Genomic DNA, 21242 nt, shown 5'->3' on the forward strand with positions numbered 1-21242 from the left:
AGACTACCACAACAAATGTGCCATTGGAGATCAATACAATTAAACTAAATCTAGTCTCATTATGGTAAAGTATAAAATAATGGAGGTATCCCTACTTCATCTGTATTCAGATGTTTGCTCTTGGTGATAGAGCAGTCGTTTTAAAAGCCATAGTATTAACTAAATTAACCTATAGGCGCTTTCTCGGTCAGACTCTAGACCACAGGTGTCGAACCGGTTCCACAAAGGGCCGAGTGTCTGCAGGTTTTTGGTTTTTCCTATAAATCGGTTCCTAGTTCATACCTACACAACCAGGTGAGGGTAGAAACTAACCAATCAGTGACCTAATTAACCAATCAAGTACAAGGAGAGAGCAAAAACCTGCAGACACTCGGCCCTCCGTGGAACCGGTTTGACACCTCTGCTCTAGACTTTCAAGTTCAGATATATAGAAACATAATTAATCGCTAAAAATGGTAGCCTACACAACTGGCAAACAATACACTAGTTTGTTGTTTGAGTTTAGACTTACCGCGAATGTGTTTTCTGGCAAATTATACCGCATTTAGACATAATACACAAAATTAAAGGAAATAAACATTAAAAGCAATCTTTTTAATTGATAATGTCATTATGTTGGGACAATAAATTCATGGTGGTCAACGGATAAACAGAAGCAAAAAAAGTTCTCATCATGCTAGTTTAGATGCACTCCAATCCCAAAACAAACCTATAATGCAGTTTCATATGGTAAGGGAAGCCATACAACTGACAGAAATTGAAAGCTTCCGTTACATCGCTAAAATAATCCGAAACGGAAATGAACGATAATATCTGAAGTCAACTTAAAAAGCAGCAGATGCCTTTTCCCCCCCACACAAAACATTGGAATGTTTAAATGATAAAAAAAATAACTATAGGCTACTTATTGCATGTACTCAGGTTCATGATATATCATCTTCATTTCATATTTACCTTTTCATTCCTTCAATTAAAAAAAAATAAAGCATTGTTCAATCAGAGCATGATTTCATAACCAAGAGCAGGCAAACCAGTAAAACAAATGCTCTACTGAGGTACATGTTCTGATGCGCCTTAATTAAAAAGTATGCAGCTTAAGAAAGGCCTATGGCCATCCAGCTCATAACAAACAAAAAAAAAAAGAACTTTGGAAGGTCAAACATTTTCAGGGTCACCTGATGCCCCTGTGCTCGGTTAAGTACAGCATGCCCCACTTAAAAAAACATTTAGCTTTTCCCGGCAAACCAAATACAAACAAACGTTTTCACAATCATTAGGAGGCAAAATTGAGCTTACATTTTGTTCACATGATCAGAATCATGACAAACGTTGTATGGCCAACAAAATGTACTACAACCGCATCCACAAACCTAATTCAGCTTGTACATGGGGAGGACACGTTTTGGGTGAGGGGGGTCTTGAGAAACTTTACAGGTTATTAAAAGATAAGCATAAGGTGTTTTTCAATCAAATGTAAACATTCTGGAAAGAAAATGCTCCGAAACTGTTCGCATGCCAAAAATGCCATTTTGCCATGTTGAACTGGATTAACAGTCTCTTTGGCCTTCCAAAAGACAGCATTTCATATTTGTGAGTCTTCAAGCTACCTAAGTGTTTAAATGACAAATCTTTGAAACGATATACAAATCAGGGTTTTGTTCACTTGACACAATCATAACATCTTGTTTCGGGTGGCCATACAGCCTGAGACATTCACCATGTTGGATCCAATGAATGAAAGCATTACTATATTACATGCAAGGAGCAGCTCACAGTCCAACAGTGAAGACCACAAGTGTGTAATTGCTGAGGAGAGGTCTGAAGGCCGGGTGGCTGACCACGCCCCTCCTGGTTTGTCTGTGAGGGTGGCTCCAATCGTGTTCCACAGGGTCCACTCCTCCTTCCTCCCACATTCTCTTCTCCCCTCATCCTGCCATCATCTGTGAACCACTAGCATTGCAATGTCAATTTCCCAGTGCAGCTCTCAGCCTGTCGATAGAGAACAGAGGGAATGGGGGGGGGGGGGGGTCACTGTTCTGCAAGCTGCCTCATGCACCCACGCAGGTCGCATGGCATGGAATGGTACCTGTCTCGTATAATCCCTCCACATGAGAAGTCTCATTTGCGAAAATTCTATTTGAATGTATGAGAGAATTAATATGTACTGTGCACACAGTAACTACACCTAAGCTACTTCAGCCTAGATACACACCGCTGACAGGACAGCTACACCCATACAGCCATGTCTAAAAACGCTCACTTGATTGCCTATTTAATGCAGTATTGGGTAACAGTCCTTTCACGGACCAATATCAGACTCCCTAGACTCAGAAACATCAAAGATCTCAGTGAGTCACTTATCAAATCAGGCCCATAGTTCAAAACGATTTCCACTGCATCCAACCCATCATTTATCAATCAGGCTGTAGCTAATTTCCTCATAAAAGCCTTTCAGCACTAATTGGGCCTCTTCTTCCCGTATTTCACCACTGATACCCACTAATCGGATCTGGTGTAGTCAGCATCTCCTTTGAAACCCGTGTTGGGCCTCCCGCCCCAAAGTGTTGCACTACATTTGACATGGGCCGAAAGGGCTACGAGCCAAAGTAGTGTGGCATCTAGGGAACAGCGTGCAGTTTGGCAAACACGCCCAGCCATTAGGCTGTGATGATTATCACCACAGAGAGACACTTAATGGGTTGGAAGGAGAAGCCTAATGATAACAATGGGAGGTTCCCCCCCACAAGGGCTTCTATGAGAAAAACAACAATAAGCGTGATGTCTATTCCCCTCATTGAAGCGTGATAAGAATGTGATGCCCAAATATGGCTGTCAATAGTTTTGTTTTAAATGCCCTATGCTCTCAGGTAAAAAGAGGCTGCAATGGCTTTAACATTAAATGAACAAAAAGAAAATACAGATACATACATACAGATCCAAGGAAATATGTAGTAGCACTTAAATGCTCCATTCTATGTTAAAACCTTCGACTCTTGTTTTTATAAACCTAAGCTTTATAAAAGCAACACATTTTTACAGAGAGATTCTTGTTCATTCCCTGCTTCATGCACGTAACACAAGACACCGTAACAATCACACTGCCGCGCCAGGCAGACTGGTCCCCGACAGACAGGAACTCCGGAAGAGGAACATCTAACTTCACATTGCCATGATGCCATCATGCCTCAATGTCAAACACACGTACCCACCATAATCACTCACATGCAAAGACACACATCCAAAACCCACCATGGTTTCCCCTGTTTCAATGGCAAATTCCGGTGTGGTTTATTTTATATCAGCCTATCCAACCACACCGGCCCTTGGCATTTATTTGCAGTTTTCCCCTTTTACCGTACTACCGTCTTAGTCAGTGCCAAACTCATTTAAAGAGATGCTGTTCAACATGAAGGATGTCACCGTGGAGACAATGAGGCTTTGATGATGGATCAAATGCATAAGACACACAGAGGGCAAACAACACATTTCAGACACTGGATGTTTCACGTGGGAGTAATGTCAAGTCCAATGGATGTCTGGCTCTGGTTAATTGGTTTCCATCCCAGGCCTCGTCATAAGTCTTAGCCAAACACATATCAGATTAAGAAGCAGGCAGCAAAGAGAAGAGAAATGAAAGGAAGGGAAAATGTAATTCTCATCCTTCTCAGCCACTCTTCATCCATGTTAGTTGCACAATTAACAAAGCAAATAATAAAACTGGAAGCGAATGCCGTCCCGCCCATTCAGGTTGGAGACAGGGTGGTAGCATGCATGGTCAAACGCATTCCCAAAACATAGAAATGAGAGGGAGGACCCAAAAGAGAACCCCGTGTCCAGCAGGGAAATGGCAAGTCTTCACACAGTGAGTTGCGGAAACAATCGTAAAGGTTAGCATATTCAGTGTGCCGGGAGCAGAGGTCAACGGGGAGGAGTTTGGCATCAGATTTGGTGGAGAGACAGACAGAGAGCAGAGAAACGCAAGACCTGCCCATGCTCAATCCCAGGGGCAGATGATGTGGATTCTGGGGTAATGCCAGCCAGCCTCCCGGCATTGTACTGGACACAAAGGGCATGTACTGGACACAAAGGGCAGGGGTGAGTGGTGGAACAACAACAGGAAACAGACCGACAGGGAAGGAGCAGGGAAGTTGGTTAGTGCTCGGCGCGACTCGGGGACTTCTTACAGAAAGTCACTGTCTCAAAGTCAGTGATGTGAACCACACCTGAGGATGGCTGCTCCAAAGTGTCAGAAGTCGTCTCCACGGTCACGGCAGGCTCAGACGAGTTGGGGTCAGTCTCCCGGACTGGCGCCGAGTCGTTATCTGGGTCAGATTGTTCTGAGGAAAATCATAGAAAAAATTTACTACAGTCTTCAGGTGTCTGTAAAAACCAAATCATTAGATGATGTGACAACACCGCTTCCCTGCCGTTTGACACAGTGTGTATTTCAGCACTATGTGAGTGTCTCCAATTCAGCACTAACAAAAGCACACTGGACACCGTAAGGCGTGATATTTACCGCCTGTGGGGGTGGCAGCTGTCTCCTGGCCAGGGGGGGTGACGACCACCTCTTCCTCATGGGGGTCAGTGGGCGAGTAGACAGGCTCTGATGATGGAACAGGGGCTTCCTGAATCAGAGTCTCCTCCGAAGGAACAGCAACCGTGACCACCACTGAGAGAAAGGGAAGATGAAGTACAACCTGAGCATCAAAAGTTAAACATCAAGGCCTCGGTGTCGACCCTAATCCACTCTGGAGGTTGAGGCGGAATTCAAATGGCCGCATATTCAACAGCACACCAGATTCCCTGGAATATCCCATACATCAATACAATACCACTAAACTAACCAGGGTACAGCTCTCTCTACCGGGAGCCCTGTCAGTACCTGTCTGCATGTCCCTCTCCTTTTCTGTCTCGGCCAGCTTGGAGGGACTGGAGTCGAGGCTGGAACGACGGCTGTCCTCCTGGACCTTGGCCTGGGCCGGACTCCCCTCAGCGCTGGGGGGTTTCAGGGGGCTCTCCCCCATGCTGCTCCGGGGCGACTGCATCTCCATCTCCTCCCCCCAGTCCGTGACGGGCTGGTGGCCATCCAGCGGAGAGAAGGGGCTGAGGGGCTTGGGGCACTCTGAGGAATCCTGGGTCTCGGGCGGTGAGGTGATGTTGACTTGGGGCCGAAGGGGGCGTTGCTCTTTGGGAGAGGCTTCAGATTGCTGGGCGGAGGGAGGGGGAGAGACGGGGACGGACGGAGGGGGAGAGACGGGGACGGACTTCCCGGCTGCCATTTCTGAGCGAGGTGCCTTCTTTGGGGACTGGACATCCTCTCCCCTCTCCTCCTGTGCCTCGTCCTCCACCTCCTCCTCCTCGCCCCCCTCCACATCAGACCACTCATCGTCATCCTCCTCAGCGTCACTCCTCTTCTCCTCTATCTAAGAGGAAAAAGAAGCAGTCACGTCTGAATGAGACAACGTTTAAAAATAACACAAGCTGACTTGGGCTCTGGTGAAGTCCTGTGAAGAGTCACTGTGTTGTTGGCTTTTTGTAAAGTCAAAATCTATTAAAATGTATATATATGCTTTAATACATTTTTTTTTTTTTTTCTCTTCTTCAATGTGTACCATGTATCAAATGACTATTTTAATTGAAAAGGACAAATGGAGTTCCATTTCAAAAAGGTCTAGTGTAAGTATACATCAATAACTAAATATACTACAACTGTTATGACTATTTCTTGTCAAATAATTAGGCTATAAAGCATTCATTCAGATTACTTAAAAAAAAGAAATATATATATGACAATAATGTTCAGACATTGGCCTAACTCAAGTTTACTATGGTAAAACACAGCCTGCTGTACTGAATACAGGCTCAGATGATGCACAAATGGATAACCCAGACGACCAAAATGACTATTCATATATATTGTATATATAAATATATACACACATACATATACACATACACACACAGTGGGTATAGAAAAGAATCACCCCCCTTTAAAACTTGACCAAGTGAAAGATATAATACCAACCAAAAATGTACAAATTAAAAACACAATCACTGAGTTGGAAAAATAATCACCCCCTAAAAATGACTTGTAAACCCAACCAGGTGTAGTTAATAACCTTCTCAATAGCACACAAAGCCAATTGACTTTCAACTGTGATCAGCTGTGGTCATTTTGATTAGCTCAGCATGAAACAAGCTTTTCCTGAAGCATTTCAGTCCTTGGTAGTGCAACTGAAGAAAACAATCAACTATGGGTGGCAAGGCATTGTCAAAAGATCTCCGGGATAAAGTTGAAGTCAGGAGATGGATAAAAAAAAATTCAAAGGCTTCATCAGTGCCTAGAAGCACAGTGAAGTTTATTATTAAGAAGTGGAAGGTATTTGGTACAACCCTGGGTCAGGACGTCGCTCCAAACTGGATGAAAAGGCCAGCAGGAAACTGGTCAGAGAGGCTACCAAGAGGCCTACAGCAACTCTGAAGCAGTGGCAGGAATTCATGACAAAGAGTGGTCATTGTGTGCATGTGACAACATTATCACAAATTCTCCACGAATGTGGCTTGTATGGGAGGGTTGCAAAAAAAAAAGCCACTCCTCAAGAAAGACCACATGCAGTCACGACTGAGCTTTGCCAAAACGCACCTTGAAGATTCTAAGGCCACTTGGAAAAAGATGTTATGGTCAGATGAGACTAAAATTGAATTATTTGGATATGTGTCAAAAATCCAATACAGCTCACCATCCAAATAACACAATTCCTACAGTAAAGCATGGAGGTGGTAATATCATGTTATTGGGTTGTTTCTCTGCAGCAGGGACTGGAGCACTTGTCAGAAATTTGTCAATGGGAAGAAGATTTACCTTCCAACATGACAATGACCCACAGCTAAACTGACCACACAGTGGTTGAAGGAGAAAAAGGTGAATGTCCTTGCATGGCCTAGTCAGAGCCCAGACTTAAACCCCATTGAAAATCTGTGGAATGACTTGAAGACAGCAGTCCACAAACGGTCACCATCAAATTTAACTGAACTTGAGCAGTTCTGCAAAGAAGAGTGGTCAAATATTGCAACGTCTAGATGTGCAAAGTCAGTAGAGACATATCCCAACAGACTAAAGGCTGTAATTAAAGCAAAAGGTGGTTCAACAAAATACTGACACAAGGGGGTGATCCTTTTTCCAACTCAGTGATTATGTTTGTTTATTTTTCAAATTTTTTCTGACATGTTGGTGTTATATCTTTCACTTGGATGTTATAAGTTGCACTGATTAATACAGCCGAATGAAACAAAAACTGTATCCGTCTTCATTTCAGGCTGCAAAGCAACAAAATGTGATTATTTTAAATGGGGGTGATTCTTTTCTATACCCACTGTACATACAGTTGCGCTCAAAAGTTTGCATACCCTTGGAGAATTGGTAATGTATGTACCATTTGTAAAGAAAACATGAGTGAGCAGGCAAAACACGTCTTTTATTTCTTATGGGAATCACATTCAACTGTAGGTCATAACAGAATGGCACAATCATAAAACAAAACATGGCAAAGAAAAAAATGACCTGTCCAATGTCCAAAAGTCAGCAAACCCTTAGTTCTTAATACTGTGTATTGCCCCCTTTAGCATCATTTACAGCGTGCAGTCTTTTGTAGTAGTGGTCTATGAGGCCCCAAATTCTTGCAGGTAGTATAGCTGCCCATTCATCTTTGCAAAATGCCTCCAGGTCATGCAAAGTCTTTGGTCATCTTGGATGAACCGCACATTTGAGATCTCCCCAGAGTGGCTTGATGATATTAAGGTCAGGAGACTGTGATGGCCACTCCAGAACCTTCAACTTTTCCTGTTGTAACCACTGGAGGTTCAATTGGCCTTGTGCTTAGGGTCATTGTTGTGCTGGAAAGTCCAAGAGCGTCCCAAGCGCAGCTTTCATACAGAAGATTGCAAATTGTCTGCCAGTATTTTCTGATAACATGCGGCATTCATCTTGCCATCAATTTTCACAAGATTCCCCGTGCCTTTAGAGCTCATATACCACCAAAACATCAGTGAGCCAACACCATGCTTCACAGTGGAGATGGTATTCTGTTCACTGTAGGCCTTGATGACCCCACTCCAAACAAAGTGCTTACGGTTGTGGGCTCTATTTTGGTCAAGACACTCCATATTACTGTGTGCCAGAAGCTGTGAGGCGTGTCCAGGTGTTGTGAGGCATTTTGTAACCAGGCTTTTTTGTGGCATTGACGCAGTAAAGGCTTCTTTCTGGCAACTCGACCACGCAGCTCATTTTTGTTCAAGGATTGTCGTATTGTGCTCCTTGAAACAACCACATCGTCTTTAATCCAGAGCTGCCTGTATTTCTCCTGAGGTTACCTGTGGGTTTTTCCTTTGTATCCCAAACAATACTTATGGCAGTTTTAGCTGAAATCTTCCTGGGTCTACCTGACCTTTGCTTGGTATCAAGAGATCCTCGAACATGCACACACACTCCTAATATTGTGTTGGTCCCCCTTTTGCCACCAAAACAGCCCTGACCCGTCAAGACATGGACTCCACTAGACCTCTGAAGGTGTGCTGTGGTATCTGGCACCAAATCTTTAGCAGCAGATCCTTTAAATCCTGTAAGTTGCGAGGTGGGGCCTCCATGGATCGGACCTGTTTGTCCAGCAAATCCCACAGATGCTCAATTGGATTGAGATCTGGGGAATTTGGAGGGCAAGTAAACATCTTGAACTCGATTAATTAGAACATGCCACCTTCTTCCATTGCTCTGTGGTCCAGTTCTGATGCTCACATGCCCATTGTAGGCGCTTTCGGCAGGGGACAGGGGTCAGCATGGGCTACGCAGCCCCATACACAACAAACTGCAATGTACTGTGAGTTCTGACACCTTTCTATCAGTACCAACATTATCTTTTTCAGCAATTTGAGCTATAGTAGCTCATCTGTTGGACTGGACCACAAGGGCCAGCCTTCGCTCCCCACATGCATCATTAAGCCTTGGCCGCCCATGACCCTGTCGCTGGTTCACCGCTTTACCTTCCTTGGACCTCTTTTGATAGGTACTGACCACTGCAGACTGGGAACACCGCACAAGCGCTGCAGTTTTGGAGATGCTCTGACCCAGTCGTCTAGCCATCACAATTTGGCTCTTGTCAATGTTGCTCTGATCCTTACACTTGCCCATTTTACCTGCTTCTAACAAATCAACTTTGAGGACAGAATGTTCACTTGCTGCCTAATATATTCCACCCACTGACAGGTTTAGACGCCTTGTTTACGACAAACCTTTTGTGATGAGGAAACTTTGGGCTTCTGTTCTTTTTTCACAGTTCTCTCTTTCTTGGGCTTCTCCTTCTCATCGTCCTGCTTCTCCTTCTCATCGTGGTCCTCCTTCTCTCCCTCCCAGCGGTTATCGTGCATGCTATCAAAGACATTCAATCAGTGAAAAAGGAACGCACACACCAAAGCTAGCCTACGATGGAGGAGAGGCTGTACCTGTAGCTCTGTCTCGGTCCTCGTTCCCTCCCCCGACCGCGGTCCCCCTCCCGGGGTCCTCTGCCCTGCCCGAGGAAGTCTCCGAATGTTGGCGCCTGAGGAGGCCTTTTCACATCATCTGTGGAAGAGAGTTTGTATTAGAACGGTGGTGTTTCAATGTTTAGAGGGAAAAGGGGTTAATTGAGATGCAGCTATTTATCTATTACTGATCACGAGGAACTGCCGGGTTATGATTAGGGCGGACTGCCGGGTTATGATTAGGGCGGACTGCCGGGTTATGATTAGGGCGGACTGCCGGGTTATGATTAGGGCGGACTGCCGGGTTATGATTAGGGCGAACTGCCGGGTTATGAAGAGTCAAACTGTGGTGGGATCTCCTGTGCATGCCTTTTTTGATCCGTTTATAGACTTTCTATAGGATTGCGGTCCAGGCTCTGACTTGGCCATTTCATGACATGGATCTTCCCTTTTCAAGCCATTGCTTGGTGTATTTTGTTGTACGCTTCAGATAGTTTTGTTGAAAGGTGAAATTCTTCTTTAACTTTAGATCTCTAGCAGAGGGCAGTAGAGTTTGCGGGAAAATATTATTATATTTGGAGCTATTCACTGTCCCCTCTGTCCTGACGAGACCCTACCCCGCTGAAGACAAGCAGCCCCATAGCATGATGCTGCAGGCAGAACTTTTTTACCTCTGAGAATCCTTTGCAGCCAAGGGTTGTGTTTACTTTAGTAAAGAGCAGTGTAAGGCATCTACCAAAGTGCATATTTCTATTAGGTAGGCAGACATTAAGGAACAAGCTGGGGTGACGTGCGGAACTGCCTAAAAGGAAGTTGGTGCCAGTGAGTCTGGTATTGTGTATGCAGTGACGGACAGTTTCCCAGTGAGTCTGGTATTGTGTATGCAGGGACGGACAGTTTCCCAGTGAGTCTGGTATTGTGTATGCAGGGACGGACAGTTTCCCAGTGAGTCTGGTATTGTGTATGCAGTGACGGACAGTTTCCCAGTGAGTCTGGTATTGTGTATGCAGTGACGGACAGTTTCCCAGTGAGTCTGGTGTTGTGTATGCAGGGACGGACAGTTTCCCAGTGAGTCTGGTATTGTGTATGCAGGGACGGACAGTTTCCCAGTGAGTCTGGTATTGTGTATGCAGGGACGGACAGTTTCCCAGTGAGTCTGGTATTGTGTATGCAGGGACGGACAGTTTCCCAGTGAGTCTGGTATTGTGTATGCAGGGACGGACAGTTTCCCAGTGAGTCTGGTATTGTGTATGCAGGGACGGACAGTTTCCCAGTGAGTCTGGTATTGTGTATGCAGGGACGGACAGTTTCCCAGTGAGTCTGGTATTGTGTATGCAGGGACGAACAGTTTCCCAGTGAGTCTGGTATTGTGTATGCAGGGACGGACAGTTTCCCAGTGAGTCTGGTATTGTGTATGCAGTGACGGACAGTTTCCCAGTGAGTCTGGTATTGTGTATGCAGGGACGGACAGTTTCCCAGTGAGTCTGGTATTGTGTATGCAGGGACGGACAGTTTCCCAGAGCATAATGGCCACAGTGATGAGTATTGTATCGGTCACAGAGGACAAAACAGAGTTCAAGAAGGGGCCAAATTGATTTGGTTTTAAGTGTGTAAAAGTGTAATCAGGATAAAAGTAAATGAGACTGTCACCAGTATGACATGCAGGTTTACTGATGTATAAAGAGAATAAAGTTATAAAGAGAAAAAAGTAATCCAGATAATCAAACCCATAGAATTAACCAGTGGTATATTGCCTTTGAAATTATTTTAAATCCCACCTCTGATATCTCACTTCCAACAAAAAGATCACTTTGTTGGCTCCTTCTGGACCATGGTTATCTCTACAGTATGCAGCCAAGAAATCCATAACTAAGACTTTAACCAAACCCTCCTACACATTCAACCAACTCCACATAAAAGTGTTGCCAGTCCTTATAGTGTATCTGCTAGCCAGATCATTCCTGTAAATAACAATGTTCTTCACCCACTTGCCGGGCAACACTTAACAACTGGAAGACACCACTGTGACACACACACACACACACACACACACACACACACACACACACACCCCCCCCTTGGGAGAGCATTTAAGAGGCAGGGCATACACTTGGGAAGTCAGCCCTTTCCCAAGAGTCACATCTATTAGGTACTCGGTGCGCTACTTGGGCCCCGATCAGAAGCAGTGCGTCGGATACTGCAATGGATACAACACACAGGCGGAACACACACAAACTCCGGTCACATGCTTGGCTAACCTGAGGCCCCGCCGCGAGGCTTTGTGCGGGAGCCACGTCCCCTGGCTGTGGGGAGGACACAGAGGAACGTCACGCAATACACAGAGCCCCCGCCCCCACCCCGCCCACTGACCTACCACAAAACCCACCAGAGTCAAAGCATGACAGAGTGTGCCGTGTACAAATAGGAACATGACAGTGCGGATATGAGACGTCTGTGCCCATCTGTGATTGTGTCACACCTCAGCACAGAGAGAGAGACGGGGAACGGGGGTGGGGTTTGACTTGCCTCTCCTGCTGCCTCCCTTGTCAGGCTGCATGGCCTCTGCAGCTACAGCTGGGTCCTCCTTAAACCTGTGAAAGCACAGCAGCGTCAGACCTCCTGGAGGTTCACACCAAGTCACAGTACATTAGCAGGCCACCGGTCAACACATGCCTGTCCGCACACGGCCAGAACTCCGACCAGCCTTACCAACACACATCTATATGGACCTACAGCGGGGAGGCAGGCAGGGCAGGTTTAATGGATTTGGTGTTATGTTTTTTAACCCTGGTCATGTTCTGCTAACAATCAAATTCACTAATCTTGCTCCGGTGGCTTTCTGGACCACGCTGGACCGGGAAATAGCATGTCATTTTGGAGGTGTAGTCATCTTTTCATTGTACACTGCCTGGGTTGGGTCAGTAATCGTCTGCGGACGAGGCGTTTAGTGAATCAAGCCTTGGCTGCCGGCGTTTCTGAGCAAGTTGCGATCAGGGAACGTCTTGTGGGGGCAGAGGTCACCCCAGGCCACTCACATGGTGTCAGTCTTCTGGGCGTCCCATTCCCGTCTCCACTGGCCAGTGGCGTTCCTGTGTCTGGCCAGACGCTCCTCGTCAATCTCCTCACGCTCCTTCTTCCAGCGGAGGTACTCGGCGCGCTCGCGGCCCGTCATGGACATCGTCATATCCACGGAGCCCTTGTGGCCGCCGGGCCTCCGACTCTGGAGAGGATTATGGGTCGCATGATTGACAGCATGACAGAGGCGGGAGAAGGGCAGCGACAGCAGGATGAAGAGTAGACAAACGAAAGACATTATGAGCTGATAAACCAAATGCAGCATCACACTCTACCTCATATTAAGATCACCTCGTCCAGTGATTCCATTTACAAACTTGGTTGGCAATTTTCAATTACTTTTTATTTGTATTAAATTTTTTATTTAAACCCAGAGGGAAAAAAACGGGTCATTGATGCCCTTCAGACAGCAGAATACTCACAGTCCACTCCTTCTCCAGCTCAGACCCGGTCTTCACATTGTCGAAGTCCAGTCCTCCCCAGTTCCGGACATGCCGGCGGCTGCCGTCTTTGCGGTCCACGTCCGGAACTGGCCCGGAGCGCCGCGGATCATCCAGGAAGTTACGGATGGGCTTGTCCCCTTCAGTGGGCTACATGGGATTTCAAAAAGCATTTTTACACTCCATTTACCTCATAACTTTCCTACCAGACTGTATACATTTTTATACTCCCTCTCTCATACCTTCACTGCTAGACAGTCATGAAGTGACCACACTGTAATCAGATTTACAACCCATTTCCCTACAGTATTTACCCGTTGTCCTCGTTCATACTCAGCAATCTTCTCCATCTCCTCGTTCATCTTCTCAATGTTCTGCCTCCTTTTCTCCTCCCATTCCTCCAACGGAGAACGTAACATATTTTAGAATGAACAAAGAGAACAACTCCTTTACTCCATTTCACAACTATATGAACAGACACAAAAGTGGTTCAGCATAGCAATGCATTGGTTTTTCTTATCCTCTAATGACCAAAGTATGGACTTCTCTGCCTATTAGATAGTCCTAACCTAAAGGTCCAACAGTCAACGCAGAAATGAGGGCTAAAGCCATTCAACCTGTCACATCCACACAGCCTTCGTCCACACAGACCTTAGACTTCCTGTCCCCACCCGGTGGTCCGCCTCCATCTTCCCTCTCTCTTCCGCCTCTTCCCCCTCTTCCTCTCCTCCCTCCCCGTGGTGCACCTCGACCATGAGCCTCCCCCGGCGCCTCCCCCGGCCCCTCCAGGCCCGGACCTCGGTCGTCTCTTGGAGCTCTGTCATGGGCCTGCCGTGGGTCGGCTAGAGGTCTGTCAGGACGATGCTCCCTCCTCTCCTGCCGCTGCCCGGGCCCTCGCTGCCCACCCCTGCCGAGCCGTCCGGAACCGGCCCTCTGGGGGGGGCTATCGTCCAGCTGTTTAGGGGCGTCTCCCTCCTCGGAGTCCCGCCTGCCTCTGGGCGGCCCTTTTTTCCATTCATTAATCACCCTTTTCTCCTGCAGGGGAGAACATGCACTTTGATTAGATCCACCACGACCAAACTAAACACACAGGGGGAAAAGCAAACCCGTATATGCCCGTCCTCGTGCCAACAGGGGTCTACGGGAATGTCAAACGTTCGACGAAAACTCGCCCAAAGTCTTAGGCGTCTGCGATTTTTACTCTTATATGGATCCATTTCATGATCCAATCAGCCCGGGGGCATTCAAGGCAAAAACCAGAGCGCCCTCAACAAATCCCTCCTTAACAGAGTAAGTGACCTTAATGGCGATAAAGTGGGGTGGATCACAGTGGTGGGGACCATCTGGGCCCGACAAGATCTCAACAGGCTTTGATTAAAATGCACTTCAGCCGGTCTCTCCAGTCAACAGGAGGCTGATTAAAAAAACAGGCTGCCTGAAAGGAGGCTGCACGTACTGTAATTATCTTCAGGAACACAAATGGCTCGACAGCGTCCCCATTCAGCAGCCAGATGGTACTTCCGCTACTCGTTACCTGGGCTCCATAGGCCCTGGTCAAAACTAGTGCATTAAGTAGTATGCACAGCATAGCATTTGGGACACAACCACAGCTACTGATTTGCATGTACCTCTATAGAATGTACTGATTGAACTTTTACCCATCTGAATATACAGCGTATTGTATCATCAAGCTGAAGCTTGGGAATATAATGATGGAAGTGGAAAAAAACATATTCACAGATGGAGCCACACAAATGACAAGGCGTTTTAGTTGTTTCCAGTGACGCACAGATACATCACTGGAATGGACATTTAGGGCCCTGGGAAGGGCAGGGGCCCCCTGGAAATGCGAGTGGATTCCTATCCCCTGGACCCTATTAAACCTGGATCCCATTAAGTCATGGTAAGAGCTCTAACGAGCAAGTAGTCTGTGGAATTTGATTGGGACGGAGGCGTCCTGCATATTCAACAATCAGCCATAACATTGTGACCACCTGACTAATATTGTGTAGGTCCCCCTTATGTTGCCAAAACAGCCCTGACCCGTCGAGGCATGGACTCCACTAGACCTCTGAAGGTGTGCTGTGGTATCTGGCACCAAGACATTAGCAGCAGATCCTTTAAGTTCTGTAAGTTGCGAGGTGGGGCCTCCATGGATCAGACCTGTCCAGCACATTTATGTACAGTAGCTTGTCTGTTGGATCAGACCATAAGGGCCAGCCTTCACATCCCACGTGCATCAATGAGCCTTGGCCACCCATGACCCTGTCGCCGGTTCACAGCTTTTCCTTCCATGGACCACTTCTGATGACTCTGACCACTGCAGACCAGGAACACCCCACAAAGACGGCAGTTTTGTAGATTCTCTGACCCAGTCGTCAAGCCATCACAACTTAGCCCTTGTCAAAGTCGCTCAGATCCTTACGCTTGCCCATTTTTCCTGCTTCTAAAACATCAACTTTGGGGACAGAATGTTCACTTGCTGCATAATATATCCCACCCACTGACAGGTGCCATGATAACGAGATTATCAGTGTTATTCACTTCACCTCTCAGTGGTCATAATGTTATGGCTTAAATTAATAAAGATCCAATTTGGGTATTCCGACTTCTTTGTGTCAAGTTCTACAACAACGGCAATAAAGGATCCCAGAAATTGTCCTTATAAACATGTGTTCCCACATATATTCCCATGTAAACTCTGTATTCCTCAACTTGAGACATCCATACTTTGGGTACTAAATAATTGATTTCAGTTGACAGATTATTTTTTGTATCTCAGTAAAATATTTTAAATTCTTGCATGTTGCATTTATATTTTTGTTAAATATATAATATGAACAAACAGTTTTCATGGAGAGGTGACCAAGTTTCCTTCAATGATGACAAAATGTCCAAGTCATGAGGCCAAAGCATTAAATAAATGGTATTAAGTAACTGCAATATGTATAATCAGTGTGGTATTTCAGTGTTACTGTTGTGACCTTTATGTAATATTAGGTTTTGGATGAAGAAGATGTAATTTTAAGAAGGAAAAAAAAAAAGGTGTCAAAAAAAGAAGTGAAGAACGGCGACCCAGAGGGCTGGACCTCTGCCTCCAGTTCTAACGCAATATGTGATAAATCCAGCCCAGAGTTTTTTCAGTAACAATTATCTATCGTTCCCCAATATCTTAATCAATAAATACATTTCTGAAAACTGTATCTTAAAAAAAAAAACACACAATAATAAAAATGTCATTACTTTTTTTTAAAGACAATCAGAAAAAGCGAAACCCTTTTAACAGCATAGCAGGTTGTCACTTCCCTGTTGTTCCAGGTAAACCAGACTGAGCTAATATCATCACACCCTGCTGCTGTAAGATGAATGATGCTCTTAGCTCCATCTCAGGTCAACATTCTCCATTAGACATCCCTAATCTCATCCAGCTGCCACAGCAGACGGTAGGAATGGTTTGCCTGACAGGAAATTGAAATCTGAAACTTGTTACGGTATAATCACACAGAGCTCAGGAGGTCGTCTCCAGGTCACGTGTTTGAGTACACATTGTCATGTTCTCAAATAATCTTAGTTTGGTGCACACAAGGTTGCACGATTTCGATAAAATTATTGAATCGCGATTTCTTTCACAGATATTGCATTTACAGTTATTGTAATAGTTATTGCAATTTTCCAACATGGGCGTAAACAGCGTATATAATCTCACTTAAAAATACAGATGATAGCCTACATAATGTGCTATTGAACTGAATGAAAATCGAGTTAAAGGTCAGTGTTTTCTATTTTACACTTATTACCAACTTGAGCGTGTGGCCTGTGTCGAACTATTTGTTTAACTGCTAATTTAATGCAGTGGCGTTTGCAGCGTCGGCTTATGTTTGTGCTGTTGCCACAGCTTGTTAGACAACATTTCTCATCCCTTGAGGTATATTTTGCTACTTGAAGCAGACGACTTCACTAGCAGGTGCAGTGTTAACTCAAACTAACACAGATAAATCATTATGTATTAAAACAAAATTGGTCCAGGTATTTAAGTAATCTACAAAAATGCCTACAGCAGCCATAAGAAGAACAATTACGGACGTACGATGCATGCCCGTTGCCTCACGTGAAGCGCATATCGTTCACTTTTTGGGAACTGAAAATCACGTATGTTGGCAATTTTGACATTACACCTGTCATAATCGCAATTTCGATAATATTTCAATATATTGTGCAGCCCTGGTCATTAACAAAATACGTCCTTTTCAAAGAAACAACACGTGTGTGTGTATTGGACAAGTCCCGGGAATAACCAATCCGTATCAAGGTTTTTTTGTAAATGAACTCTGATATCATCATTAGTCTGACTTACCCTGGTAGTATGTGCTAACATTCCTATTTCTGTCCTCACCCCTGCTGGTTTGGAGAGGTCTATTGTAACAGTGAAATTCTCTTTTTCTGTCCTCCGTCTGTCCCCCTCTGGTGGGCCGTCATGGGGGCGGGCCTTCCTGGGTGGGTGTGTCTTCACCGCAATCCCCTCCTGCTCTGCCTTTTTTTTGTCCTCCTCAATTTCCTGTGGAAACACAAGAGTTGGTTGTAGAAATACCAAAAAGGTCCGTCAGTGTCTCACTCTAATCTAATAGATAAAGCATGAATAATAGAAATTCATCAGAAAAGCAAGCAACGACAAGCAACATTTTCAGATCATCCAGATGGTCAGACAGGTGTTTTGCAACTTGACTGTAGGATTTCACATCTGTTAAATTGGAACTTGTGTTATTAGCATCCCCAAAAAATGTTTTACTACCGTTCAAATGTTTGGAGTCTTTTAGAATTGTCCTTGTTTCAAAAGAAAAGCACATTCTTTAGCCATTAAAATAACACCAAATTGATCAGAAATACAGTGTAGACATAGTTAATGATGTAAATGACTGTTGTAGCTGGAAACAGCTGATGTGCAATGGAATATCTACATAGGCATACAGAGGCCCATTATCAGCAACAATCACTCCTGTGTTTCAATGGCACATTGTCTTTGCTAATCCAAGTTTATCATCAAAAGGCTAACTGATCATTAGAAAACCCTGTTATGATCATGTTAGCACAGCTCAAAACTGTTTAATCAAAAGCTGATTAAAGAAACCATAAAACTGGCCTTTAGACTAGTTCAGTCTCTTCAGCGTCAGCGGGTTTGATTACAGGCTCCAAATGGCCAGAAAGAAATAACTTTCTTCTGGAACTCCTAAGTCTATTCTTGTTCTGAGAAATTAAGGCTATTCCATGCTAGAAATTGGGAAGAAACTGAATATTTTTCAAACTCTCCTATTAAAAGAAAAGATTAACATGTGTTAAAGAACACAGACACTGGACAGTTGAAGAACTCTGCTTAGAAGGCCAGCATCCCAGAGTCGCCTCTTCACTGTTGACGTTGAGACTGATGTTTTACGGGTACCATTTAATGAAGCTGTCAGTTGAGGACCTGTGAGGCGTCCGTTTCTCCAACTAGACACTCTAATGCATTTGTTCTCTTGCTCAGTTGAGCACCGGGGCCTCCCACTCATTCTATTCTGGTTAGAGACAGTTTGCACTGTTCTGTGAAGGGGGTACTACACATCATAGTACAACATATTCTGTGTCTTCCCAATTTCTAGCATGGAACAGCTTTAATTTCTCAGAACAACTTTCAGAAGAATGTTCTTTTTTTTCTGGCTATTTTGAGCCTGTAATCGAACCCACAAACGCTGATGCTGAAGAGACTGAACTAGTGTAAAGAACACCAGTTTATGGCTTTAATCAGCACAACAGTTTTCAGTGGTGCTAACATAATCGCAAAAGGGTTTTCTAACGATCAATTAGCCTTTTAAAGCGATGAACTGGGATTAGCAAACACAACGTGCCATCAAAACACAAGTTGCCAATAACCTGTGATGTATTGCCGATAATGGGCATCTGTACGCCTATCTACATATTCCATTACCAATCATCAGTTTCCAGCTACAATAGTCATTTACAACACAAACAATGTCTACACTGTATTTCTGACCAATTTGATGTTATTTTATTGGGCTCATGTTTTTTTGCTTTTCTTAACAATAAAAAAAAGAAAGGAAAGTGATCCCAACCTTTTTAACGGAGAAATAAACCCTGTGTCGCCTGCACTCCCCACTGAGAAATTAACCCTCTGTCCCCTGCTCTAATTAAACCTCTGTCCCCTGGTCTCCCCACTGAGCCACACAGGTGTTGGTGCTGCAGCAGGACTCCAATTCTGATCCTTTGGGAGCTCACCTGGTACCTCCTGACCAAAGCCTCATTCTTACCTGGTACCTCCGGACCAGAGCCTCATTCTTCTTGCGCAGAGCCTCGATACGTCTGTCAAGCTCAGCATCCTTCTCCTCCTTTGTCTTGAGATCCACCACTGTGGACTGAAAAATGCCCAGAATAAATCCACTGAGAATATTTCAGTATTGTCATTTGATTTACATTAAGGTTTGTATTATAACATTTTCAGAGACGCTAGTATGCATACTTCTGGCAATGTCTGCATTTAAGCACATTATTAGACAACAAAATCACAACACAAAATACATAAATTAAAGGTAGGATTAAGCAAATGAAGCTGGTTTATAACAATACGTACAGGTATTTAACTAGTAACTTCCATTTAGGGCTTAATGTGTGTGTTAGGAATGAGACAATATGAAATCCATGTTTACATTAATTTGCCCTGCTCTGCAACAAAAAACACTTTCCATACAAACCATTTAGCCTACGGATATGCCCAACTCGGGACATATGTAGCTAAAACAGGTACAGTACTGGGTCATGACATACCTTGCAAGATTACCTAATTTTATTAATTGTTTCCTTAGAAAGAAGCTAAAACTTACCATGGCCTCCAGCCCGTCCTTATGCACTGGTGGTTGTATTAAATAGTACCTCTTCCCGCCGACGTAGGTTTTGAACAGATCGATCAGAAATGCAGCCTAGAGGGATATTCACACACCACACAATAACCACTGCAGTATATAAAAAGGTCGGTGCAAATGTGAAACAGCCGGTCCAGCATTAACTTAGGGTTCCAAAACTGAAGGCCACTTTAGGCTGTGGTTAGCCAATAATTACACGAGAAGGCGTTATAGACAAAGTGAATTCATAAATCCTTAATAAGTCCAGCAGTTAGAAAGCCTTCTTAAGCGTATTAGGGAGTGCAAATAACACAGAAATAAGTTTAGTGTGACAAGCAAACTACACTCTGCAGCAAATACAAACAAACGTTCCTACAACGTAAACAAGTAAATAACATTGACTTCGCTCGTTTTTAATTGTCTTTACACTTAAGTAAGCACACCACACCGGGCCGAGTCCGCGTCTGTAAGGACCCGAATGACCCCCCTGTGGGACTGTGTTCTTGACTTAATTAAAAAAAAAATACAACGTTGCTAACCACGAGGTCTAGGTAAAGATAAAAAGTATCGCATTGAATTCTAACTTGATTACCTTGATCAAACCCAGTTGTAGTTACACACGATGTGCTGGACCCAACGCATTCCAAACCTAGAAGGCAACAAAAACAAAGTACTTCCGGATCATAGATTTGCGTTGTTGCTTTCTTCAAAAATAAAAGTCCCGTCCTGTCTTCTTTGTATATTTATAATTGTGGTTAAAATGTTCACAATCATCGATTAATAAAAATTACACAAGTGATATAAATAATAATAACTATAAATATTTTTTGTGTGTGTGAACTTATTTGGACTGTACACAAATATCTGTAGCTATGTGTCTCATTGAAATGAAGTCAATTTGTGGCGGACTATGTACATTCATGGGGTTACATAATGTCACTTAATACTCAATACAAGCGATTTACACATACAACTCATTAAACATTAAAAAATAAATAATAATAATAATAACAAGCTGTGTTGTGAAGTAGAGGACTGTTGATTAGTGTAAAGACAGACTAACTTGTCAGTGCAGGAAGCTATGTTGTTAGCAGCGGCAAGTGGACCTCTGTTTCATACAATTGAAAGAGGTTTCGCTTAAAAGGGTCCATTCAAGGCTAAACACTCTAGGACGACTGCCTGATGTGGAAATAATGTTTAGCTATTTGTAATAGTTGATGAGGCAGGACACAAGCACAGGAAGAACAGGGGACATTTAATAAAATAACTTGAACTATAACAAAAGAAACTCTAAGCGAGACAGATCGACTGAAACATATGGATG

General features: G+C 44.3%; 1 protein-coding gene across 1 annotated transcript; it reads right to left on the bottom strand.

Annotated features, from left to right (window-relative positions):
* Positions 1-579: 579 nt before the first annotated feature.
* ccdc9 (coiled-coil domain containing 9) lies at positions 580-20573 on the bottom strand. The gene is made up of 15 exons (XM_020049845.2): positions 20511-20573; positions 19901-19996; positions 19331-19435; positions 17425-17586; positions 13683-14066; positions 13346-13429; positions 13014-13181; positions 12552-12736; positions 12043-12107; positions 9499-9616; positions 9289-9424; positions 4886-5426; positions 4520-4672; positions 4224-4337; positions 580-1989 (listed from the first exon to the last, which is right to left on the bottom strand). Exons 2-15 carry the CDS (start codon positions 19901-19903, stop codon positions 1985-1987), a joined length of 2223 nt encoding a protein of 740 aa, XP_019905404.2. The 5' UTR covers positions 19904-19996; positions 20511-20573; the 3' UTR covers positions 580-1984.
* Positions 20574-21242: the final 669 nt, after the last annotated feature.

This window comes from Esox lucius, chromosome 1, assembly GCF_011004845.1.
Source record: "Esox lucius isolate fEsoLuc1 chromosome 1, fEsoLuc1.pri, whole genome shotgun sequence".
Lineage (NCBI taxonomy): Eukaryota > Metazoa > Chordata > Actinopteri > Esociformes > Esocidae > Esox > Esox lucius.